Below are 23,865 nucleotides of genomic sequence, written 5' to 3' on the forward strand. Positions count from 1 at the left end.
TCTGCACTCTTTTTTTACATAAATTTATTCCACACGATTCATGCCTTTATGCCACTGTGCGCTGATTCGAGAGAAAAGAGAGAGACCGCCGCACTGTTCGAGAGCAAACGCACTTTCAATCTCCCGCTCTCACTAGTGCAGCTCTTTGTTTGGTCGCGTATCGTCAATCAGCTGTTTTCGTTTACGCAACCACAGCACACACGTTGCTACCGTTGTATGCGTATTGCTTGTGCAGGTGTTAGTAGATCGTTTGAAATGACGTAGCTAATGTACGCAATTTGTAAAAAAAAACGCATCCCAATGTTTCCTAAATAAGTTATCATATTTGATATCATGAGTAGAAACTTTCTATTACTATCAGCACCTAATCTTACCCTATGTACTATGATATACATTCAATTAAAGATTTTCAAAAAGAATGTTTGAAAATTATGTAAAATGCAGATTAGATTCCTTCAGATAAACCTATGCAACCTGTTATTCTAGTTGATTTGTTTATATACTTCGCCATCTACATTGGCCTACTCCACGGATCTTAAACTACTCAAACTGCGATGATTTAAAAAAAATCGAATTTACTGTAACAACACCTATGTACACTTTTTCAACTTCCGCTGATCAATTACAACGCGCTGAATCACTGCCTAGCACGCGTTTACTATCGTTCTCCCTTTATCATACCACCACGTTCCTAAACGTTCGTCAATAGCTCACAGTACGGATCTCCGCCAATAGTTATTTCCCTACAAAGTTGGAACGTTGATGACCCTTCGAGCGCAAGCGAACGAACACGACAATTAAATAGCTGAAAAATCGTATTAAACCGTAACAAAGCGGCACATGCTATTGCACCTTCTCAGCGGCGGCGACTGCCACCTACCACCGATCGGTTCGTTAGATGCCAAACACACACACACGAGGCATATAATTTATGAGCCATTCTAGCCCGTCACTGCCGCAAAGCTTCCTGCTGTTGTTGTTGCCTGCTGCCGCTCGATGAGAAGCTCCAGCTGGCACAGTGCAGGCAAACAAAGGAACCACCCAATGGTGCTAATTTGTATATCCCCTTCCCCTCCCGCAAAGGACGCACCCTGTCTCGAAGGTGATAACGTATAAACTAACGATGACGTCGCCGATTGGCTTTGATTTTCCAATCAACACACGCGCCACAGGAAATCCCATCAAACCCGCGGCACGGTAAGTGCCCCTTTTCGCCTTTGAGGCCCCGCACTGGTAGAGGAAAATGCTCTCGGGAAACACACAGCGCTTTGCGCAAACACCAATCGGAGTCGGAGCCCGAACGGTTGGAAAAACGAGCCGTTCGGAGTCGGTCGTAGTTTCCGTTACCATAGTGCGCCAGGGAGTACACAACAAACAAAAAGCGCTGGTTTGGTTTTGCTGCCAGTGCGAGTGTTCCAGTGCAAATTCCAGTAGCGGATAGTAACGAATTGTGCTGCAGTGTTAAAGCTGCTTTGAAAAGAGGCTAAAATTTGGGACCTTTCAATTTGGAAACACCTGTCAGCAAAGGATATCAAGCTTCGGAGCATCCAGCAAGACGAGAACCAATATTTCCAGGTCATCCCGCTCGACTCAACCTTAAAACGTGCAAAAAACGATGTCATCCGAAACGGTTTACGACGTGGCAATGCTGCCCTAAGCACACGGCAGGCTCTCGTGCCTACCCGAACCTTCCGAGCGCTCCAGGGTGTTCTAGATTTCTAGAACATTTCGCGCCCCTCACACACACACACAAAAAAAACGCCGTCCAAACTCGGATCATTCGTCGACCATGTCGGGACAGCACGGTCGGTCGGTGTTTGTGAACTCCTGCATCAAGAAACCGCTCAGCCCGTCCAGCAAGCGGCCGAACCCATCCTTCCTGGTGCCCCAGTGCAGTCTCGACCGGGGTCTGGAGGATCCGCGTACCCAGCAAGCGATGAGCACGATCACGCGCAAGAAGGCATCGATCAAGTGTCCGCTGGCCAGAAATGGCCAGTACCGCCGGTCCAAGTGCTGCTCGCTCACGCACCAGCTGCGCAAGGAGACGGACAGCTTTCAGACGATGGTCCAGTTCTACGACAGCATACCGGATTACAACGAGCTGCTGCATCTGCCGCGCGAAGAGTTCTACTGCCGGCTGAACACGCTGAAGAAGAAGCAGCGCGAGCTGAAATCGATCTGCTTTACGGGGGAGCTGCCGGAGCGCCGGTCCACCAGCTGCCGTCCACCGCTGTCACCCGAGCCAGCGAGCGGTGAAGTTCAAGGGCTCGGCAAGCACGGCGACTACAGGAGCGGCGGCAGCGAGAGTGGTCCCTGTGCCCAGGGCGACGCTGGTGGTGCATCGAACGCAAACGCTCGCCCGGGCGCAGGACTGGCAGAGGAGGACGGTGACTCGCTGCACTCCTGGAGCAAATCGCCCCCAACGGTCGTGGACACGGCGCAGGACAGCAAGGCCCCCCCGGACAGTGCGGCACGCAAAGGGTCCGCCAAGTCGGTGCGCATCGACAGCGGGCCGAAGGAGTGCCACAGTCTGCGGGACGAGCTGGGTTGTGGTGCACGGTACCGTTCCGGCACGCCGTACGTGTCCGATCCGGACGAGAGCAGCGCACCGACGGCGAAGGACGGTGCCACGCCCACCGCCTCCACCGCCACGTGCGCGACACCGACCGCCAGCTCGGACTTTGTCGAGCGGTACGATCGGTACGTGAAGCGCAGCCTGCGCTGCAAATCGGCCAGCCCGATACGTAACCTGGCCAACGTGACCATCCCGCAGCCGTACAAGATGACGCAGCGCGAGGAGGAGCAGCGCACGCTGCAGGAGCTGCTGGTGGCAAGCAAGAGCGCCTTCCCGTCGAGGGAAGCGCTGGCCGACGGTGGGACCGCCCGGTCGACCCAGTTCCGGGCGAACCCGGTCCCGATCACGTCCCGCATACCGCTGTTCGAGACGATCATGGCGGACCAGGAGAACCGGAGCCGGCTGGCCAAGCTGAATGCCGAGATCGAGCTGCAGTCGCAGATTAAGCCGTTTCACTTTTCCGAGCGGCTGAACCGGGGCCACAGTCGGTGCCTCAGCCGGAGCCTTTCGTCGCCGGCCCTGCTCAGTACGGGACTGGAGTCGGACGGGGGGTTGCGTCGGACACGCCACACGTTCAAGGCAAAACCGTGCCCGAAGAAGCTGTTCAGTAGCTACTTTCACACGAAAGCCTGGGAGGACGAGTACTTTCGCCATCTGAACAAGCGGCTACGGGCGGAGGAAATGTTACGGCAAGCCGCCCTCCCACCATCGATGGCCCGGAGGGAGCGGGCAGAGCGCAAGGGCGGCTGTCTGTCGCGTCACTCCGGCGGCGAGGAAACGCAACCGAAGGAACGGCCCGGCTCGTCGGGCAAAAAGTCCAAGCGCAAGCGAAAATCGCGCAAACCGACCAAGCGGCGGAAAAGTGTGGAGGAAAAGTGTGCGGAATACTTTGCGTCCGTGCACGACCCGTCCCGGGTGGGTAGTTTTTGGGATTTGGAGAGGTTTTGGAGGGTTCATGGTTTAATTTACCTCTTTCATACCCGTAGATTCCGTACCCGACGAGCAACTCGAGCTGCAGCAACAGCACGGACAACAACCGTGGGTCGGGCGATACGCCGGCACCGATCTATCCGGTCAACCGGCCGAACCTGGCCGCCACCCTGCGGACGGAATGGTGCCGCAAGAAGCTGCGCGACATGGAGCTGGACGATACGACCGCAGACAGGAAGAAGGCGCCCCGGTTCCGGTGGGGTGTGAAGAAATCGCAAGCCTTTCAAAACCTTAACCTAGAGTAAGTGTACCAACCGATTCCGTGTTCGGGAGCAGGACCTATCCAATTCTGGAGCCTATTTCAATGCTGGAATCGATTCTGATTCCGGAGCCGATTCCGGAATCAGAATCAGCTCTGGAATCGGAATCGACCTGGGAATCGCAATTTACTCCGGTAACGGAATCAGCACTAACTCCAGAATTGAAATAAGTGCCGGAATGAGAATTAGTTCTTGAATTGTAGTGAGAAGTTTGAGAAACAAAATTAGTTCAGGAATCTCCATGAGAATTGATCGTTTACAAGTATTCTAAATTCTTATGGAGATGGCGAAACCGACTCCGATCTCGAAACCAGTTCTGATTTCTGATCCAAATCCGATTCTGGAGCCGATTCCGGAACCAGTTCCGGAGCCGATTCCAGAACCAGTTCTGGAGCCGATTCCGATTCCAGAGCCGATTCCGATTCCAGAGCCGATTCCGATTCCAGAGCCGATTCCGAAGCCATTTTCAGAAACTGATCCCGGACCTACTATCCGAAATCAATTCCCTGAAAACTTCGGAGCTATCCGGAATCGATTCCGACGAAAGCTTCATTTCCCCATCACTAGTTTGAAGGGCGAACCGCTTAACAAATCTGTCCCGCAAACTCTTTCAGCCATACGCACGAGGAAGAGCTAAACCTGCGACTAGCGACCAGGCGGGCCGAGCAGCGGCTACGCCAGGAGGAGCACGCCATCAACATGGAGCTGATGAGGCAGCGCGTTAAGGCGGCCCCACTACTGCTGGAGGGACCGCCACAGTGGGGACCCCGGTTAGGCCATGTGGCACATCGCTGTGCGAGCTTAAACCGCGAAGCGGAACAAACCCTGCACCGCAGCAAGCCACCGGAGGGTAAGCTGGGCAAAGCGATCGCGCAGAAGCTGTCCGCCGGCGGCGGTGGCGCACCCAGCAAGAAGTGTGACTCACCCGTTACATCGTCCAGCACCAGCACCGGGAGCCACCAGGGGCGGGCAGGGACCGGTGAGGATGTGCGGCGGCATCGACAAAGAACCGTAGCAGCGGAGCAGCGTCGTAATGCCGGCAATGGCAGCAAGCTAAGCACGTACTCGTTCGACTCGACCGGCAAGCTAAGCTACAAGGCGTGCGATAGCGAGCTGCTGAGCCTGTCGGATGCGTAGTGTGCGGGCGGCAAGGCGCCCGGTTGGACGGAGCTGGGGACGGATGACACAATCAGATGTAGGGATTTAGTGCGTAGTTGATCGTATGTGTGGGACTGATCACGGCCATGTGCACGTATATTTATTTAATTTCGTTCTGTAAAGGGATTCTCTCTTCCGAGTCCCCGTTCTGTTTTACGGCTGTGTGATTCGATTTGAATTCTCTTCTCTCACCCACACACTCTCCCTTGCAGTGCAGTAGCTTACTATTATTTTTTTGTGACCAAAACTAATTAACAAATAAACATATCAAGAAATGAATTGTTGTTTTTCCAACCCGTACGTTTTGGGTACGTACCAATCGGCGACAATACATAAGTTTAACAGCATATGGCAATACACAAAGCTACTAAAGTACGCGTGACGCATTCAAACAGTTCATCAGCAAAGATCAACGCCGAGCAGCTTTGCTTCGCGCTGCAAACGATCGCGTTCCGCGCGCAGCCGCTTGATCAGGACGGCTTGCCTTTCCAGCTGCCACTCGATCGGTTGCTCCGCCAGTTCCGTATCGGTCATGCGACGGTACCGCAGATCGGTCACCTTACCGTGCCCTTCCCCACGCCGTATGTCGATCAGGATGCGTACCAGCGGCACGTAGAAGCAGAGCAGCACCAGCAGCTCGAGGGCACACACGACGACCACAAACACCTGCGGCGTGATGGCGGGATTCAGTGCGCCACCCGCCCCATGGTCCGGCCGCTCGTACGGAAACAGATAGCGCACCTGGTTCTGCACCGTCAGCAGTATCACATTCCAGAGCGTTGCGATCTGCAGCGGTGCCTTCCGGTAGACGGCCAGCGCCCGGTAGTGGTCAAAGTCCGGCTCGGCCAGCCGTACGAATTCGGCTTTGTTGCGCTCGTGGATCACGTACGTTACCAGCCAGTACACGATGCGCAGATAGATGATGAGGAAGTACACGGAGGACGAGCGATCGGTGTCGCCCGCGGGCTGTGGCCAGCCGGCTACCGATGCAACCGTGCCGGCCGTAATGATCACGATGGCGAGAAACAGATGGGCGCTGGGAAGAACACAGATGTTGGGAGCGGGTAGATTAGAGGCGATTTGTGCCTGCTCGTGGCTAGAATACCCAAACCTACCTGAACAAGCTGATGACAAAGATTGGACGAAAACGGGGTTTACCCTCCATCAGGCATGGGGGTGAGTACAGTTTGGAACTGTTGGACTGCGGCGGCGTATCGGAGTGTGTTGACATTCTCGCGCAGTACGGTGAACGATCGAGCTTCACCGGATAATGGAACCGCGTGGTCGCGACAGTGGCTGACAGGTGAACAGTCGCTAGGGAAAGGGCACCGGTGGCAAACAGTGAAGGAGGGGAAGGGTTATTAGAAAATGGAGATTTTTTGCAGACGTACGATCAAATGATTGTCATGCTTCAGTTGTCAGTTGATCGATAACCTCCGATCGTGAGCGAAGGCAAAAAGTGGTACAAAATGTCGACCTCCTTTCTTACTCGTGGTTTATCGTCGTTTCTGTTTAAATCGTTTGCGATCGGTTCGTCCAGCGTCGCGGGTCGAACTGCCGGTCCGAACCAGTCCCTGTTCCATTCCACCAGCAACACCGAGCCGGAGGATTCCGTTCGGTTTGATAAGCTAGAAACGGTGCCCAGCGCATGGTACGGTGGCAATGTGCATCTTACCGGAAAGGATGAGGAAGAATTGATCACATTCCCTTCTTTACAGCATCCAACTGTTTGTTACCCTTACGCTGACGATCATTTCGGTGATCTACACACTTCAGCAATGTGATACCACCACGGTGTGTGTGTACTACTACATGCTGCTCTACCTGCGTGGCGTCTATTGGGCGATTGTTTATGTAAGCAATCAGACAAAGGGAACTCCAACCCAACAACCCCCACCCTAAGATCTCCTTCTTCTCATTTAGCTAATCCATCTGTACACTAAAAGCCGCCACCAAAGCCTGAATCGCTGCGGCCACCATACGTTCGCCGCGAGGGTACACCGGCACAAGAAATCCAGCCTGCAGCTGGTAACGCTATCGAACATGGTGCTGCTAACGGTACACACCGCGATGGGTCACGGCTTTGGGGAAACGTTTATGCAACGATGCTTTGTGGAGGGCTTTTCGTCCGTTGTGTTTGTAGCGTCCTTCACCCTGCTGGAGACGATGGTTATTGTACCGGTACAGCTATCTTACATCGGTAAGCAAAGGGCGTTCGGCTTCTGGCGATAAGATATAAATGGTGTGTAATAATCACAACACTCATGCAAACCACACACCTTTTCTTTTGCCAACCCCAAAACAACAGTTCAAGTTCGCGTGTTCAATCTGACCCGCCCAATGCCCGACGCACAGCACAGCGCTAACGATCTGAGCTTAAGATTGTGCCCGACCGAGGATTACAGCGTCAACGACAGCTTCAAGAGCATTGCCGATCCGAAAGAGTTCGTCCAGCTGCAGGCAGCGTTGATAAGTAAGCTGAAGGAGGAGAACGATCAGCTGCACAGCAGGATACAGGAGGCAAGATGTATGGTCGAACTCGCGCCGAACCAATCGCTCAACTATTCGCTGGCGGAGCAATCTATCGTTGGAGGTTATTGATAAGCCGTAAGCATCCCTCTTAAATTGTACATCGCCGTCTCTGCGTAGCCAAAACCAGAGTAGCTTTGCGTGCAAGGACGGTGGAATTTGGCTCCCTTTTTTTACTACACGTGTAGTATTTTTTGAACATATTTTGTTTGTGTATAGTGCGATTCTTTTGCTACACTGCACCGCTATGATCAATAAAGATGGATGGATGATTGTATGAAAACATTGACACACAAACACCTAATTCCATTCGCAATAGTTCGTAAGTATTTATTTAACGACTGTTTCTTTTTATCACTCAGATTCCAAGAGGAATTCTTTCTTAAATACCAATTTTGGAACATATGAATTACATCGAACTAATAGTGGGCACTACTAAACTGACCTGACACACAAAACATGCTTTGGAGAACGTAAGACAAACATACTTTGGAAATAAGAAACTACAATATACTTCCTATGCTCCGACACTAATCGATGGAGAACCTGTTCATAGGAGAGAAGTAGGGATAGTTGCGTAAAGTGCTTCAGTCCAATGTGCATTTCACAACCCACCAACTCCAAGTTTGGTGATGTAGAAAACGAAAACTTTTTTTTTCTATTACCCTGTTCTTAATCCGCTACCATACCAAAAAAAACACGCTCCCCATCCACCTCAACCAGGATACGTGACCGTTCGCACCTGGGCGTTCATTTGCATTATCTTTTGATTCAGCTTCAAGTTGTGATCCTTCAAGTACTTGATCAGATCCGCCTGCTTCTCCAGCAGCTCGGCCGTGCTCAGGCCACGCTGGGTAAGTCCCAACGAGCCACCACTGAAGCCACGGTTGTCCTGCAAAGCGTCCGGCGGTGAAGCGGTACGATTAAATCGCCGTACAGCAGCTAAAATGGAACGGAGAGAGTGAAACACAAATGCTACATCAGCTGCAAAGCTTGGCTTGCGGTCTGGTAGAGTAGGAAATACATACCAATGTAGCTTCCATTGACGATGCACAGCACAACCGTTTCCAACCCGGAGAAGGCGGTGATGTAAATAATCGGGGACAGCAAACCGACCGCGATGCACTTCTCGCCGAATGCGTCACCGTAGTAGTGCTGAATCAGCGTTTGAATCGCGAGCAGGAACGTGTTCCACAGCGACACTATCTGTAGCGGCACGGCTTTGTGCTGGTCGGTCGCACGGTGGAAATCGTGATAGCCGTTCAGCCTTAACTTTTCGTGATGTGCCCGCACGATGTGATCGAACAGCTAAAGGGAGGGAGAAAGGGGGCAAAAGAAGGGTTCAGTTCTAAGCTCCAGTTCCACTGATTACGAGCCGTTCACTTACGTAGGTAATAATCCAAAACGCGGCTCGTAAATAAAGCATTATAAAGTAAGCCTCACATCGTCGGCTATCCTCCCATGTAGCCGCTAGAATGATTCCGGTCAAGGAAATACAGCTCGATATCAGCAGATGAATGCTGGAACAACACAAAAACGGACATTTGTTCCATGTTATGACAAGAACTGTTTCACTGAACACACACAAACAATAATTTGATTTCAGGATTCACATTTTTTGATAACAAAATGGGACTGAATCTTCGATTCGGCTTATCGTATTCCGTCTTCGAATTGATAATCCACCAACGGAACACACCGCAGTCTACGTAAAGTAAACGTATTTCCAAATTCGCACTGCAACTCAACAGTTCGATAAGATTCCGGCCTGATCCGGTCGGTATCAGCAGTTGGAAAGCACACACCACCGATCCACCTATTGCCGCGTTTACCTGAATGCTGGAACGGTGCGGAGCGGTCGAAAGCTGTCGTCATCCTCCGTCGCTAGGATGGGATCGAGCATCGTTCTGCTGTCGTCCATTCTCGATGATTCATCAAAGAAACGTCCACCCTACAATGATAGAAACAAGCGAACGTATTATAACGTAATGACAGCGACCAGCCGCCGTAGAGGGAAGCCTTACCGAGTTTGATGTAAAGTTCCGTAACAGACTGACCATACTACTCCTACGGAACCGATGCCAAACCGACGCGCTGCTGCTGCTGCCAGTGATTAGACGCACACTCGCATACTTCTCATACGGAGGGGAAGATTTCGAAGCTTGGAAAGCAAAAACGAATCACTGTTCCTAATCACGTTAGAACACCCGGAACGCCCGATTGCAGTGGGTCGTGAGTAATAAGTGTTGAGACGAGGGAGAAGACAAAAAAAAACAACCGCACACTATACGAAGCACACCAAAATACAACAATCCGCTGGGTGTCTTTCGCAACCTAACCCAACTGATAAGCAAAGGAAAGGCAAACAACAATCTAGCGACGAACAGGGAACCAACGTCGACGCGTTGTATGCTCGAAACGGGGGGAAACCAAAATAAAACGAATAATTACGCCGCGGTACGGTGCGATCAGCGGACAAGTTTTTGGTGAGCCCTCGATAAAAACAAAAGAATTCGTAATCCTTTCTTTTTCGGTGTGTTTTGACAGCGGTGAGAATGACTGGTGAGAAGTGAGAACAAACTAATAAAACTCGAATTATAATGTACCAAAGACTGAACGATCTGTGCCCCTATTTCAGGGAGACATTTCATCAAAAATATTAATTCTAAATTTTATCACCCTTCAATTAGGTACTTTTCAATTCGTGTGCACTTTTAAAGAGCTCTCCTGCGTTAAGTCGACTCACCACGTGAGAAGCCGAATGTCGACCTCCTTTGACAGCGACCGCTTTGCCGGCAGAGCTGTCAAGAGAGGAGAAAACGCCAAACGAAAATCTTGACATCGATCAACACACGCTCCGCTTTCGGAAAGTTTGCAAAGGGGCAAAGGAAAAGTGTTTTTTATCGGCGTTCTTCTGCTGCAGTAGTGGAAATCAAACAATTCCTTCAAGTTTCCACGAGAGTGCACAAAACCGAAGCATGTCGGGAAGACGGGTGCCGGCGAACGAGGACCTCTCGAACGTGGAGTTCGAGACGAGCGAAGATGTGGAGGTGCTGCCGACGTTCAACTCAATGGGGCTGCGGGAAGAGCTTCTGCGGGGTATTTACGCGTACGGTAAGTTGCATATGCCAGGCTAGAAAGCGGCGAATTTCTCCTCGCCGTTTGACGGACGGGTCAATGCTGCAAGTATAACGTTCGCTTTCTTTGTAGGTTTTGAGAAACCGTCCGCCATCCAGCAGCGAAGCATTCAGCCAATCGTGAAGGGTCGTGATGTCATCGCACAGGCACAGTCCGGTACGGGTAAGACGGCCACCTTCTCGATATCCATTCTGCAGTCGATGGACACGACGCTGCGAGAGACGCAGGTCCTCTGCCTGTCCCCGACGCGCGAGTTGGCCGTGCAGATACAGAAGGTTATCCTCGCGCTGGGAGATTTCATGAACGTACAGTGTCACGCCTGCATCGGCGGTACAAATCTGGGGGAGGACATTCGCAAACTGGACTATGGCCAGCACGTGGTGAGCGGCACGCCGGGCCGCGTGTTCGACATGATCAAGCGGCGCGTGCTGCGCACCCGTTCCATCAAGATGCTGGTGCTGGACGAAGCGGACGAGATGCTTAACAAAGGCTTCAAGGAACAGATCTACGACGTGTACCGGTACCTGCCGCCCGCAACGCAGGTGGTACTGATTTCCGCCACCCTGCCGCACGAAATCCTCGAAATGACCTCCAAGTTCATGACGGACCCGATCCGCATCCTGGTCAAGCGCGATGAACTGACGCTGGAAGGCATCAAGCAGTTCTTCGTGGCAGTCGAGCGGGAGGAGTGGAAGTTCGACACGCTGTGCGACCTGTACGACACGCTGACCATCACGCAGGCGGTCATCTTCTGCAACACCCGGCGCAAGGTCGACTGGCTGACGGAGAAGATGCGTGAGGCCAACTTTACCGTCAGCTCGATGCACGGCGACATGCCGCAGAAGGAGCGTGACGAAATTATGAAAGAGTTCCGGTCCGGCCAGAGCCGGGTGCTGATCACGACGGACGTTTGGGCGCGCGGTATCGACGTGCAGCAGGTGTCGCTGGTCATCAACTACGATCTGCCGAACAACCGTGAGCTGTACATCCATCGCATCGGTCGTTCGGGTCGGTTCGGGCGTAAGGGTGTTGCTATTAACTTTGTCAAATCGGACGACATCAGAATTCTGCGAGACATTGAACAGTACTACTCCACGCAGATCGATGAGATGCCCATGAATGTGGCCGATCTGATCTAGATTTGTGTGTTATTCTGCTAACACAATTAAACAGTAATTCCCAAACACAGACCCATTTTGTACTACTCATCTGATTTGCATGGCTCCGCCGGTGCAGCACATTAGAAAACGTAATCTTTTAAGCGTGTAATCATACAGCGTATATGTTCTGAAATTTAACAATGGACTTGAAATAAATAGAATCATCCATCAGTACTCGCTGTGTAATAATACATAAAATAATTGCTGAATTGTGAAAGCTTTAACATAAAAAAGCGATTGAACATCAAATTTATCGCGAAAAACACATAACGCAGTGGTATTCAACCACTCTTTGGTTTTCCAATTCTTTATGAATCTGACCTCAATTTTATTTAAACTAACTAAACTCGCATTAGACACTGTTTTTTTTTAATTCATTTAATATAAAGATAAGTTTTGTTTTTATATTGTATACCCTAAAATATTTACAACATATTGCAAATTAAGAACCACTGACTGCAATCCTTTTTAGCAGCCCATTGTCAGTGTTTTCCTTCCACAATTTTCCATTAAAAAAAAAACAGAGTGCGTTTGACGTTTGGAGCAGAAGGAGATACACTCGATTTTTATTGCTGGTGAAACTAGCGAACAAGTACGCCGTGAAGCACATGACAGGATATCCGAAATATGTGCCCAGACTTCCAGAGCTCTTGGTGTGCCGAAATTAGTGGTGTGTTAAAATTGTAGACCGTTTCTGTCCGTTGGAAATCCGCGAAAGTCCTAGGTCCACGAAACAATAGTTGCGTGTGCGTATGACTAGTGTGTATGTGTGTGTGTGTGTGAGCTGTGTAAACAAGAAGAGTTTTTCATCATTGCTTTTCCACGGTAGCCAGTAGTGCCATTAGCGCCCGCCCTGCACATTCACCATTGATACGACGTCGCGTGGTGTTGCGCCCAGTGATAACACAATGGAGAAAGTGAAGAGCGCGGAACGGGCAGCCATCATCAAAAGCCGCCCCAGCCCTAACGAGCAGAAAGCGGTCGCTGCCAACGCCGGGGGCCCAGGATTGAACAGTGACGGAGCGCCTGCCCTTCGATTGCGACCATCGCAGCTATATCATACGCAGCACGGTCAGCAAACGGTGGCCACGGGGCCACTTGCGTCCGATCGGAAAGTTCATACCAACACCACCACCACCACCGCCGTAACACAGCAGCAGCAGCAGCAAGATCGTGTGGAACACGAAAAAGTGAACGACAAAGGAGGAAGGAACGACCGCAGTGAAGAGCGAATGGTGGAGGAGCAGGAGGATGAAGAGCAGGAAAATCAATACTTTTACGAGGATGAAATATTTTGTCTCACCCCCAAAAACGGTCACGTCAAGTTCGGCCTGGTGCTCGACAACTACGACGAGAGCGACGAAGAAACGACGGAGGAGGACGCACCGAAGCGGGGCGAAATCCGTGCCTGCTGGCATCCGGACGGCCGTGAGGAAATCATCAAACAGCGCAAGGTGAGCCAGTCGTTGCCGGTTGCTCTTCGGTGGTGGTCGACTTTGGTCGTCAAATGTGTAGATTATGTAATTTCTCGTCGCCTTTTCCAACGGTTACTTACTTTCGAGTTTTTTTTCTGTCTTCTCATTTTTGTTTTGTGCCGGCACTTGTATAGGTGGGGCTAGCGGACAGGACGCTGATGCCGGGCGATGTGGTGCGCCGAATGGTACCGGGCCGGGACACGCAGCGCGGTTACTGTCACGAGATAACGGTGCGGGCCGATTTACGCATCATCGGCACCAAGTACGTCGTGCGTAATGTGGCCTCCGACCGGCTTAGGCCGTTGCTCTCCATGCCCAAGGACAGTGCCGTGTGTCTAGATTCGTGGGTAGGCAGCACAAAACACATCAACGAGAAGCTGGTCCTTAAGTAAGTGTACCACGCGTGGAGTGTTGTAAGCTCATCACACTAATTCTTTCATTCGCTTGTACTCTGCTCCAGATCGTCCTGCGGCTCACTGGTGGAGGTGTGTCCCGCCAGCGACCTGGGCATGTTTCGCGATCACAATATGCGCTTCCGGCGCGGATTCTTTGCCGAACCACTGTTCTACCCCGGCCAGCAGCTGGTGGGGCTGATGAGCGAGCTGGCCAACGGCAAGTGGCTCACGACGTCGAACGAGATGAAGCTGTCGCGGAAGAACTACATGCTCGAGCGCAAGTTCACCGTCCAGTCGGTGGAACTTCAGGGCGTTTCCGTGCACTGGCAGTGCAAGGTGTCGAGCGAAGACCTGGAGCAGAAGCTGTCCGAGGGCGGGAGTTTGCAGCAACCGCCCGAGTACATTACCGGCGAGGATTTGAAGCGCCTGAAGAAGCTGAACCTGTTCGAATCGTGCATGCTGCAGATAAACGATAAAAACTATCTCAAGCTCGAAGACACGGACATTATCGGCTCGAAGCAGGCGTGGCGCAAAGACATGACCAGCAAGTACCGCGAGCAGCTGCTGCAAGAGAGCAAAGCGAAAGCGAAACCAACCAGCAAAGCGATCAGCGGCGGAGAGGAGGAAAAGAAAGGCGGAAAAGGAACGAAATCGGGCAGCGCGGGTTCGAAGCTGTCGGCGCGCAGTGCCGGGAAAGAGAACGGGGCTCAGAAAGTGTCCACAAAGCTCACGAGCGTGGACAGTGATGAAGGATGGGAAACGGACGAGGAGGGTGAGCATTCGGACGGGGCAGCTTCGTCGTGCTCGGCCACGTCGAAAACTAGCCCGCGCAAGTCGCCCCTGCTTGCGAAGCGTGTGCGCAAGCTGAAACGCCGTCAGTTGGCGGCCGAGTTTGCGGGCGATCGATTTCCAGCGGCCGGCGATGAGGTGGTCACCGAAGCGCTGGTCGTGTACAGCACTGCCACCGTCGTTTGGCAGGATGGTACGATCGAGCCAAACATTCCGTCTACCGAGCTGCGGCCGATCCACCATCTGGACGATCATGAGTTTTTCCCGGGCGACTTCGTGCTGGCGGGCAATACGGATCCGGCCAAAAATCCTTCCTTCCGGGACTACGGTGTCATACAGGACGTTGACCATCACGGGCGAACGGCGCGCGTCAAGTGGTTCAGCACGTACACGTGCACGTCCGAGCCGCAGCCGTCGTACAACGGGGAGTCCGAGGTCAGCGTGTACGATCTGAAGGACCATCCGGACTTCCAGTACCGCCCCGGCACGATCGTGATACGCGTGGCGAACTTTACCGGCGAGGAAGGCGCTTCCACCGCCGGCCAGGTGTTGGACAACTATCCCAACGGTATGGTGAAGGTGTGGTGGGTGGACGGGTTCGTTAGCATGTGCTGGCCGCAGGACATCTTCGAGGTGGGGCAGTACGATTCGGAGAACAACTTCTGGGGCAGCGTGGCCGACTCGGACGCGGAGTCGTGGGAAACGGAGGCCGAATCGTGCCACTTCGGCGACGCGGAACCGGGCTCCCCGTCGTCGGTGGTGCTGAAGCCGCAGCTAACGGCCAACCTGGAGCGGGCTCGGGTGGCCATTGCGCGGCTCGAGGAACTGTTCAACATTAATCCGCACCTGCAGAACCAGGAAATCATGAAGAAGCTGATGCTGGTGTACAAAAAGTGTCGCTTTCTGGATCGGCTGATGAACACGAGCTTCTTCCACGAGCGCCACTTTATGGGGCTGGTGGAGCGGGTGCGCAAGTCGAACAATCAAACCACGGTCGAGCGCATGCAGGACCAGAAGAACCGGCTGTTCAACCAGAGTGCGTCCGGGTCGAAAACGTCCACACCGACGGCCGGTACGCCGGAGTCGGTAAGGCCATCGCTGCAGCAGCGCGCCCTCTTCAGCCCGAGCACACCGACCAGCCCGGCCGTGAGCAGTCCGGCCGGGCGGCTGGAGGAAAACGACAATGCGAACTATAACGTCGGCATCGCGAACATGGAGCTGGACTACGTGAACAACATGTGCATGAAGATGAACGAGAATGCGGACGATGTCGATCTGAACAACACCAGCTCCGTGTTTGATCTGGCCACCGGTGGTGGTGGTGGTGTGGGAGCGGAGTCAGATAAACCAGACCAGGAGGATCGAGAAACGGGCGAGCAGCTGGCGCGGGAGTGCGTTTCCGCTCGGCTGTGTTCGCTCATCAAGGGCCAGCTGATAAAGGTGCTGGAAGAGATCAACGAACGCTACGGGCTGGAGGATCCACTGAAGGAGATCATTTCGGTGGTGGAGCTGAAAACGCCAACCCTCGCCTCAATGCCACCGTCATGGACGCCCTCGCCGGTCGGAACGCCGGACATTCCCGGTAGTGAGCCGGATCCGCTGGCGTCCAGTTCGCCAGCCGTTGCAGGCGCGGACGCGGTACCATCCTCACCGTCCAGCGTCCCGACCGAAAGCTTCCAGATAATCGAATCGGCACCAACGTCCCACAAGTTCCATCTCACCATTTTCCAAACTAGCAACGCACAAAGCTTCTACAAAGCGGTACAGCGCGAACACTGGCTCCTGCGGACGGCTCTACCGCCGGGCGTGTGGGTGCGAACGTTCGAGGACCGGCTGGACTTGCTGAGCGTAATGATCGAAGGTCCGAAGAAAACCCCGTACGAGGATGGGCTGTTTCTGTTCGACATTCAGCTTGGGCTGGACTATCCACGTGCCCCGCCGCTGTGTCATTACATCAGCTACTGCACCGATCGGTTGAATCCCAATCTGTACGAAGATGGCAAGGTGTGTGTGTCACTGCTCGGTACCTGGTCCGGCAGAGGGACGGAGGTTTGGGGCCCGACCAGCACGCTGTTGCAGGTGATCGTTTCCATACAGGGATTGATCCTTGTGGCGGAACCGTACTTCAATGAAGCGGGCTATGAAAAGCTACGGGGTGAGTAAAGGGGGGGGGGGGGGGGCACTGGAGGAGAGTACGGGTTATACGGGAAGAATAATAATTTTCTTTTCCTTCTTCGTGTCACAATCGCAGGCTCACAGCAGGGCAAGGAAAATTCGCGCATGTACAACGAAATGGTGCTACTAAAGCTGGTCCAGTCGATGACGAAACTGATGTCCAATCCGCCGGAAGTATTTCGCGAACAGATTTTAACCCACTTCCACGCGTGCGGCCAGCGCATGTACAGCCGGTTGAAAACGTGGATGGAACTGTCCAATGATTGTAACCGGCAACCGAGCGCGTCCGATCAAACCGGTAAGAAATGATTGTTACCCATTTTGTGTGTGTGTTTCTTTTGTGTTCAACCCATTTTGTGCGTTTCTTTTAAGGAACAGCAGCGATCGACGTCAGCGCTGCTGCTACATCCATCCTTGCTTCCAGCGAACAAGAAGCTTCTAGTGCTACGGTTGACTACTCCTCGGAAGCCAGCGCTCGTGCGATTCCGCAGCCGGAATTTCCGCTCATTCCCGCCAGCCGTGGTTTTTGCCTAACTCTCACCGGTCTGCTGGAAGGACTGCAAAAGCAGCTGCAGCAATTATCACCCCTACCGCAGCCAGCGCTTGCGGACGGCAAATAACAAGCAGGATCGGGAAAACGCGTGCACTGTTGCTTTTGGCGCTACGCGTCGGTAGGTTGTGTTGTTGCGGTGCCTCTAGTTTATGCTGCTGCCAAGGCAGCATAGCAAGCTAAATTATTCTACATAACAAAAGAAAGGCACTACGAGAGGAGGAGGAGGGATAGCTTTACTAGTTACATCGTTGAGAGAAAAACAGGCAGTCGATCGAACAAGAGGAAACGGCGCTGTTGTGAAGGTCGTTCCAATGGGTCTACGCTTTCGGCAGTTTATTAAAGGCACAACTAATTTGCCCCATTTGGTATTCATTAGCATGGGTGAGATTGTTATTTTCACAAAATTTTGTTTGCTTGCTTCCGGCACATGTTTTATTGCATCTCATCACACCGACTGAGCAATAGAGTAGAACTGTTATTTATCAATAACATTGCTTATTGGCAGGTTTGCTGCGAGCGACATGCTAAATGCATCCATGGTAAAGCCACTTCTGGTTTCTTGATTACACGGTGTGTCTTTGTCGAGTTCTCAAATTAGTAACATTTAGTTCCTGTATCGCACATATCATCGCTTCCCATTTGTTAGCCTTTATAGTTAATATTAATCGAATCATGAGCTTATTTATACCAGTCATCTAGCTGTTAAATACTTTTAAATATGTGAGCTATTGCTATTTGATCGTTTTTTTTTTCGTAACTTGTATTTTAAGAATTACATTTTGTTCCAGTGCTTTGCTCAGATCATGCTCCCGAACGTGCTCTGCCAAACGTGTTCCGTGCGTTTCTGTGCATCGAGTTTTTTTTCGATTCTTTTTGTTCCAGCCTATGGAAGAAAACTGAACAGAAAAGAAAGCAAAACATTCCATACTATATAGCGTGCTGCAACAGATAGCTATTGCAAAATAGATGGCCTGTTTTGGAAGAAAGCACTATAGATGGTTGCTAAACAACAACAACAAACAACAAAGAGCAAGAAAAAGATAATATGAAACACGAAATCTCATAAAATGCTGTGCCTATAAATAAATCAATTACACAATCCCTACAACAAAAAAACGTATGAAACAAATACGAAAGGATGCTCAGACACACTAAAACACATTACCAAAAAAGTCACGGATAGATGCCCGTTGATAGCCGTTTTAATCATAGTGAGGAGCGATACGAAAGTCACCAAAACGAAAACGAAATCAAAAACCAAACTCTCCTAAACCTTACAATCGTGTGTAGCGAAGAACAATAACCTAGGTCCTATTAAAACTATTGCAATGCACAACTCGCAAGCGAATGGTAGAACTGTTAATACTATATACCTTAGCAAACACTTAACCTTTGACCACCCTTCGCCATGCTGCGGGGCGGGGGATAGAGCTAACTGTTTTAGAGACACTCATGAACTATAGCTTAAACTTATTGAGAAGTTGGGAAAGTTGCGTTTATCTTAACGAGGGTGAAAGCAAACCGCTTCACCTTCATGCGGAGCTATGGCATTTTGCCCGATGGCAAACTCATCTGGCCTAAACACATATGCGAATCTCACTGTTAAAACTGCTCACTATTGGTTCCTTGTAATCCGCTAGCACTTAATTATTATTGGTTTAAATTACTACCGAGAATTTTCCCACTTCGATGGACTGCTTCCATCGCCCTAAAAGGAAGCACAGACGCAAACAAACAAAAACCACATAAACGCACATTAAAGAATAGAAAAGATATGGTACGCTACAATCGAGCGAAGCAGGTTAAAGAAAAACTCTTTTAAAACCACAATCCGAGCCCTTTTAATGCGGAATAGCCGTAAAAAAGCCTAGTTAGCGCCTTTGGGAGTGTGTTGATCGCGGTATACGCAGAGTTTGAAAATTGAAGCGCAGTACGAGCAGACAAATGTAGCATGATAATGGTGGTCGATGTCGTTAGTAGCGCCCCAACCTATGCTGGCTAGACTTGGAATGGCTTAAACGCTTTGCCAAAGCTAATTGGTGAAACAGATTGTGCAACAACATGTTACAGCAAACCAGAAAGACTGTATAATACAAAGGGTCGGAATGCGGGTAGAGGAGCAGCATAGTGGAGAGAGCTTACTGAAGACAGGGAAGTCACACCCTGGAAGATTATTTTTGTTTATCAATATCTGAATCGCTTGATCCGGCGAATGTCCCTCAGTGTGTGTGTATGTGTACTTTATCGTGAAACTACCACCTAACTTACTGGTTGCGTTGCTTAACGTGCATGTACATAATTTCAACAATCAGCGCCAGCGCATTCGTTCGTTTACAGGGGAACTTGTTTATTGCATTACATTGGGTTTGCTCTGAAGAATCATTAGAAAGCAACATTCTAATCCAGCATTTTGGGAGCATTGGTAGCCGGGAGGAAGTGTAGGAAAAATAGCTTATTATCTACCATATATTATGGTAACATCTGGCAGCTTATCAGTTCACGGTTGTGGCACTACCTAACAAACTCAACAAACCCAACGCCCAATCGGATCGCTCGCAGGATCGACTCATTTCGTCACGTTTACGTGGACGTCTGTAATTTAAGGCACGTGATATTTATGTTCTATCTTCACCACAGCACCTCTCTATAAGGTGAGCGAGGTTATAATTTAAAGATGATGGAAACCAAACGAAAGAAAGGAATGAAACCCAGCTAACTACGGTACGGAGTTGGAAATTGAATCGTGTATGAATCGGGTGACGACATATTGTTGAACAATGATACCGCGTTTGTCGGAGTTCTCTGCAAAAAGTAATAACAAAATCGCATAACAATAAAACCAACCAAAAAAAAATGCATCAAAAATTGCGTAATCAGTGTTCGTTTCATATTAAAATTTTGCTTTTTCTCATTCGCAGTTCCATTCGCAGGAAGCAAGTGAAACCACTGCCTAATAGACCACTGTGTGGTGTATCGTTGCAGTGATATTGGCCCGCTGCTTTGCATCTGAGCATGGCTCCGGTCGATGAGCAATTGAATTAATTCAACCACGAGCAGAGCACCACGCGGACAATGCAATCCAAGCGATCGTGCTGGTGATGATGATCGTTTAGTTAGACGACCCGCGGGGAAACGTTCGAACCGCGTCGGGAGCGAAAAAGAAGCGCCAAGAAGAAGCTAACTGACCGGAAATGGGTAGAGTAAGGAACAAGAACACCGCAACGAAGCAAACAAATCAGACTTTCCATAAGTGAAAGTATGAGAGACAGCAGAATAGAGAGAGAGAGAGAGCGAGAGAGTATTTGATTCTGTTTTCAAGCATCATTTAATAATCCTTTGGTACGGGGCGCAATCAACGCGGATGGTGGTGCGTGCGCCCAGTGTTGTGTACACCACCATGTGTCTGCAAATGTTGCGCAGACCAGCGATGTACGATGGAAGGTTGTTAATAAATAGGGCCGGGCGCGCATGATATGGCGGTGGTTGGTGATGCCCGGACGATGCATCAAACCAGAAAACAAATACCGATAGTTTGTTTGCATCCCGTCCGCAGGCGGGGGTGAGGAAGCCGGCTAAGATGTTCCTACGGGTTGCGGGTTGCGTGTGCGTAATGGTATATGCGTGTGTGAATGTTGCAATAAATTAATCCAAGCCCATCGACGGGTGGCATTTTCGATGTTCGCGTGGTACGTGTGACGGTGCTCCGTTTGGTGCGCGGGGCTTACTTCTTGAGTGAAGCAATGAACGGCTCCAGCAGGAAGATCAGCTCGACCTGTCCCTCCACGTCCAGCTTGTCCTGGGCGAGGGCCTCCTTGGCCGGCATGGCACCGGTGCCGAGGGCGAACATGATGTCATCCTCCATGGTAAGGGTGGCCTCGGCCGGACCATCGCCCTCGGTCAGCTTGACCGCCTTCAGGTCCAGCACCCAGGTCTTGACGACCGTGCCGTTCTGCTGGATGCGGAACTTGTACACCTGCTGCACCTGGCGGTTGTTCGGGTCGATGCTCTCCAGACGCTTGGCAATACGCTCGAAGACGGGATCGGACTTGAGGGCCATTTTGCAGATTTTGTTGGGGAGGGTGTTGAGGCTTTTAAACTTTAAAAGTAGAAGAACAAAAAACACGCACACACACACACACACAATCACAAAATTAGTAAAGTAGCACCAAACTCCGGTCAACTGCACGGTTGTCTCGTGTAATTGAGTTAGACCGTTAGTCACTGTTGCACAAAGTTCAATTGGACCAGAGCTGAGAACTGAGAGCGCACACTTACCAATAGCTGACGGACACGCTGGGCTGATGGACAGTACCAAACTGATGAGAGTGTCCCGGATGGACCTGCCTATTTAAACGCAACCCATTGCAACGTGGACGACATGTGTGTGCAAGGGTGTGCAAGTGTATGTGTGTGGGTGTGGGTAGTACGAGATATAGTACGAGAGAGTACGCCGGTGATATGTACCCGTTCGCATGATGGTACGGAGAGGTGCCGTTATCACGAAACGGGGTAACCGCGAGGAGGATCTGCACCAATCCCGACCACCGGCGGGTCGAAAGGGAAGACTTAATTCGATAGATTAGACGACACAATGGGAGATATCGTTGTGAGTTTTTTATTTTTTATTTTTCGTTTGCTCTCTACCCCAACCGGCAAAGGAACAGGTCAAGTCCACGGATGCACAAGCGTATGAACGTGTGCGTTTGTATGTGTATGTGTGTGCGAAATGTGCGAAATGTATGTGTGACTGGATGTGCTCTTCGACCTTTTGGCGGAGCTGCATTTGTGTGAGGTATATGGTTGGCCGGTTACTAAGCATCCGGCGTGTGTTGGACGTCTGGCAGGTGCAATTGCATCCGAAGTGAAGAAGAATTGAAATATGTATGTACTTTTTACGTTTTACTCTCTTTTTTGAATACTTTCCTTTTGTACAAATGAAGCTGGAGGGTTTTTTTTACAGCGTTTGTTCTGTTTCTTATAGCTTAGTGGCTTAGTGGCTAAAATACTGTAGTACAAATTGTACTAAAATTTATCGTTACTTTGAAATAATTTAAACTAAAATTATTCTTTCAGACTGAGAAATGATGAAAGATAAACAACAGCGACGTTTCAGTTCAATTTAGTATGCATATTTTTGCTTTAAAGCGTTACGCATTTCATGTTTATGTACAGGTTATAGTTTAATGCTCAATTATTCTTCGTGGTCGTAAGCAATGGCGTATTAACTCGAGCAGAGTCCCTAAGCGATCACACGAATGTAGGCCTTTTTGAAGTGTTAATCGAGAAATTGTAATTCTAGACTAGAGAAGGATTGAAAAGCAAATTTACTTGTGAGCGGGATCCCTTTTTTCTACGGCCGCTTAGTTTGCGTAGTGCTTAATCCGCCTCTGATCTTAAGGATCATACGTGAATTTACTAACAATAGTGAAAATCTAATCATGACAAAAATAATGAATTTTAACGGATGAGTTTTGGTTTGTATTTCAGCTAAATGTAGTTGAGATTAGTTCAGCTTAGTTTAAATTGTCTTAGCTTATTCCAATTTTTGGCGTCTTTGCTGGAAGTTCAATATCATTATGATGGGTATGCTCATGACTCGATGCATACAGTATATAATTAGTTGAGCTTTTAAGTAGGATGACCCTTTCGTAACTATCACAACACTGGAAGTTGCAGGTGAATTGTTTAATTATTCTGAATATCATCATTTGTTTGAGAGCTACCTCGATTTCAAACGCTTGAACCTCGCCATTTGATTACAATTTCATCACAAAATCTTATGCAACGCAGCTGAGGTTGGTGTAGTTTTCTTCTTTCCTAGCAAAACATAAACGGTTGTTCTTATTTAATGATACAGTTTATTTTTTGCCGCCCCGTTGGATGAGTCTTCTTTTCCAACTGCACCGATTAGCTCACCGGTACCTGGCACCTGGTGCAAAAATAGCAACAAAAAGGAAAAAAACAGCAGTTTACCCCGAAAAAAGCAGCCGACATCGCTAGTATCGCTGCAAGAGTGCTAAGGCGTGGAGCCATAAATCAAAATCAAAAGTCTGCCGATCGTCGATAACGAACTAGGTGCTGGAAGTACACTCTCTTTCTCTTGCCTCTTCAAAGGCCTACTCGACGCGACCGGCGGCCAAGAGATAGTAGATCGCTTTACTACACTAGCCAGCTTTAGTGCTTAATTCATGAAGCAAACTGATTAATGCTTTTGTAATTCTTCTAGCATTAGGAACCACTAGTTTAATTCGTTATAAAATTATGTACCATTTTTATACTAGCAAACCATAGAATACTGATTCAAAGTGCTCTTTTAAATCGATAGAGCTACTATTCGTGTGATGTAAAAAAAACAACTCTTTGCTGACTCGAATGCAGCTGGCTGTATTTCGGCTTAGCCTCGATAAGATAACTTTAAAATAAAGCGAACAAAATACATACTCCCCGTCAGCAAACAAGAGCTAAACAAGCGCCTCTAATCGTACTCTTAGCCAGTGTGCTGAAATTAATTATCTTTTCAATCATATCTCGGACCCGATTTCACCCGAGTTTCTAGTCCTTCTCTCTTGCTCATTTTTTGGGCTGCATTTACTTGTATCTCGCTTCGCTGGAAGTGCATCGTGGCAACGGCTTACTTCACAATCGGCCACGCTTCACCATGTGAAACC

At 50.1% G+C, this 23,865-nt stretch overlaps 7 protein-coding genes across 12 annotated transcripts; 4 read left to right on the plus strand and 3 right to left on the minus strand.

Moving 5' to 3' along the window:
* The first annotated feature begins 1,117 nt into the window (after positions 1-1,117).
* Positions 1,118-5,273, plus strand: LOC11175709 (protein FAM161B). The gene is made up of 3 exons (XM_003436341.2): positions 1,118-3,490; positions 3,562-3,806; positions 4,440-5,273. Exons 1-3 carry the CDS (start codon positions 1,790-1,792, stop codon positions 4,960-4,962), a joined length of 2,469 nt encoding a protein of 822 aa, XP_003436389.2. The 5' UTR covers positions 1,118-1,789; the 3' UTR covers positions 4,963-5,273.
* LOC1273762 (uncharacterized) lies at positions 5,022-6,235 on the minus strand. The gene is made up of 2 exons (XM_312773.5): positions 6,099-6,235; positions 5,022-6,019 (listed from the first exon to the last, which is right to left on the minus strand). Exons 1-2 carry the CDS (start codon positions 6,212-6,214, stop codon positions 5,383-5,385), a joined length of 753 nt encoding a protein of 250 aa, XP_312773.3. The 5' UTR covers positions 6,215-6,235; the 3' UTR covers positions 5,022-5,382.
* Positions 6,236-6,452: 217 nt separating this feature from the next.
* On the plus strand, positions 6,453-7,795 carry LOC1273763 (uncharacterized). The gene is made up of 4 exons (XM_312774.6): positions 6,453-6,634; positions 6,702-6,837; positions 6,907-7,183; positions 7,292-7,795. The coding sequence occupies exons 1-4, from the start codon at positions 6,453-6,455 to the stop codon at positions 7,582-7,584; spliced, it is 888 nt and encodes a 295-aa protein (XP_312774.4). The 3' UTR covers positions 7,585-7,795.
* Positions 7,796-7,816: 21 nt separating this feature from the next.
* LOC1273764 (transmembrane protein 192) lies at positions 7,817-9,672 on the minus strand. Its single transcript, XM_312775.6, has 5 exons — positions 9,537-9,672; positions 9,345-9,463; positions 8,900-9,032; positions 8,541-8,820; positions 7,817-8,454 (listed from the first exon to the last, which is right to left on the minus strand). The coding sequence occupies exons 1-5, from the start codon at positions 9,570-9,572 to the stop codon at positions 8,228-8,230; spliced, it is 795 nt and encodes a 264-aa protein (XP_312775.5). The 5' UTR covers positions 9,573-9,672; the 3' UTR covers positions 7,817-8,227.
* LOC1273765 (eukaryotic initiation factor 4A-III) lies at positions 9,628-11,981 on the plus strand. 4 transcript variants are annotated; one of them, XM_312776.6, is made up of 3 exons: positions 9,628-9,998; positions 10,203-10,626; positions 10,723-11,981. In XM_312776.6, exons 2-3 carry the CDS (start codon positions 10,491-10,493, stop codon positions 11,787-11,789), a joined length of 1,203 nt encoding a protein of 400 aa, XP_312776.3. In that variant the 5' UTR covers positions 9,628-9,998; positions 10,203-10,490; the 3' UTR covers positions 11,790-11,981. The 4 variants fall into 4 exon arrangements, with proteins under 4 accessions (XP_312776.3, XP_061503831.1, XP_061503832.1 ...); XM_061647847.1 differs by having other exon boundaries at positions 9,713-10,074; XM_061647848.1 differs by having other exon boundaries at positions 9,713-10,061.
* Positions 11,982-12,261: 280 nt separating this feature from the next.
* Positions 12,262-18,545, plus strand: LOC1273766 ((E3-independent) E2 ubiquitin-conjugating enzyme UBE2O). 3 transcript variants are annotated; one of them, XM_061647844.1, is made up of 6 exons: positions 12,312-12,556; positions 12,640-13,264; positions 13,420-13,673; positions 13,746-16,624; positions 16,721-16,942; positions 17,017-18,545. In XM_061647844.1, exons 2-6 carry the CDS (start codon positions 12,719-12,721, stop codon positions 17,262-17,264), a joined length of 4,149 nt encoding a protein of 1,382 aa, XP_061503828.1. In that variant the 5' UTR covers positions 12,312-12,556; positions 12,640-12,718; the 3' UTR covers positions 17,265-18,545. The 3 variants fall into 3 exon arrangements, with proteins under 3 accessions (XP_312777.6, XP_061503829.1, XP_061503828.1); XM_312777.6 differs by having other exon boundaries at positions 12,262-13,264; XM_061647845.1 differs by having other exon boundaries at positions 12,262-13,264; positions 17,023-18,545.
* Positions 18,546-20,498: 1,953 nt separating this feature from the next.
* LOC1273767 (peroxisomal multifunctional enzyme type 2) lies at positions 20,499-21,664 on the minus strand. The gene is made up of 2 exons (XM_312778.6): positions 21,473-21,664; positions 20,499-21,293 (listed from the first exon to the last, which is right to left on the minus strand). Exon 2 carries the CDS (start codon positions 21,252-21,254, stop codon positions 20,919-20,921), a length of 336 nt encoding a protein of 111 aa, XP_312778.3. The 5' UTR covers positions 21,255-21,293; positions 21,473-21,664; the 3' UTR covers positions 20,499-20,918.
* Between the last annotated feature and the right edge of the window lie 2,201 nt (positions 21,665-23,865).

The sequence above is a fragment of the Anopheles gambiae genome, chromosome 2, assembly GCF_943734735.2.
Source record: "Anopheles gambiae chromosome 2, idAnoGambNW_F1_1, whole genome shotgun sequence".
Lineage (NCBI taxonomy): Eukaryota > Metazoa > Arthropoda > Insecta > Diptera > Culicidae > Anopheles > Anopheles gambiae.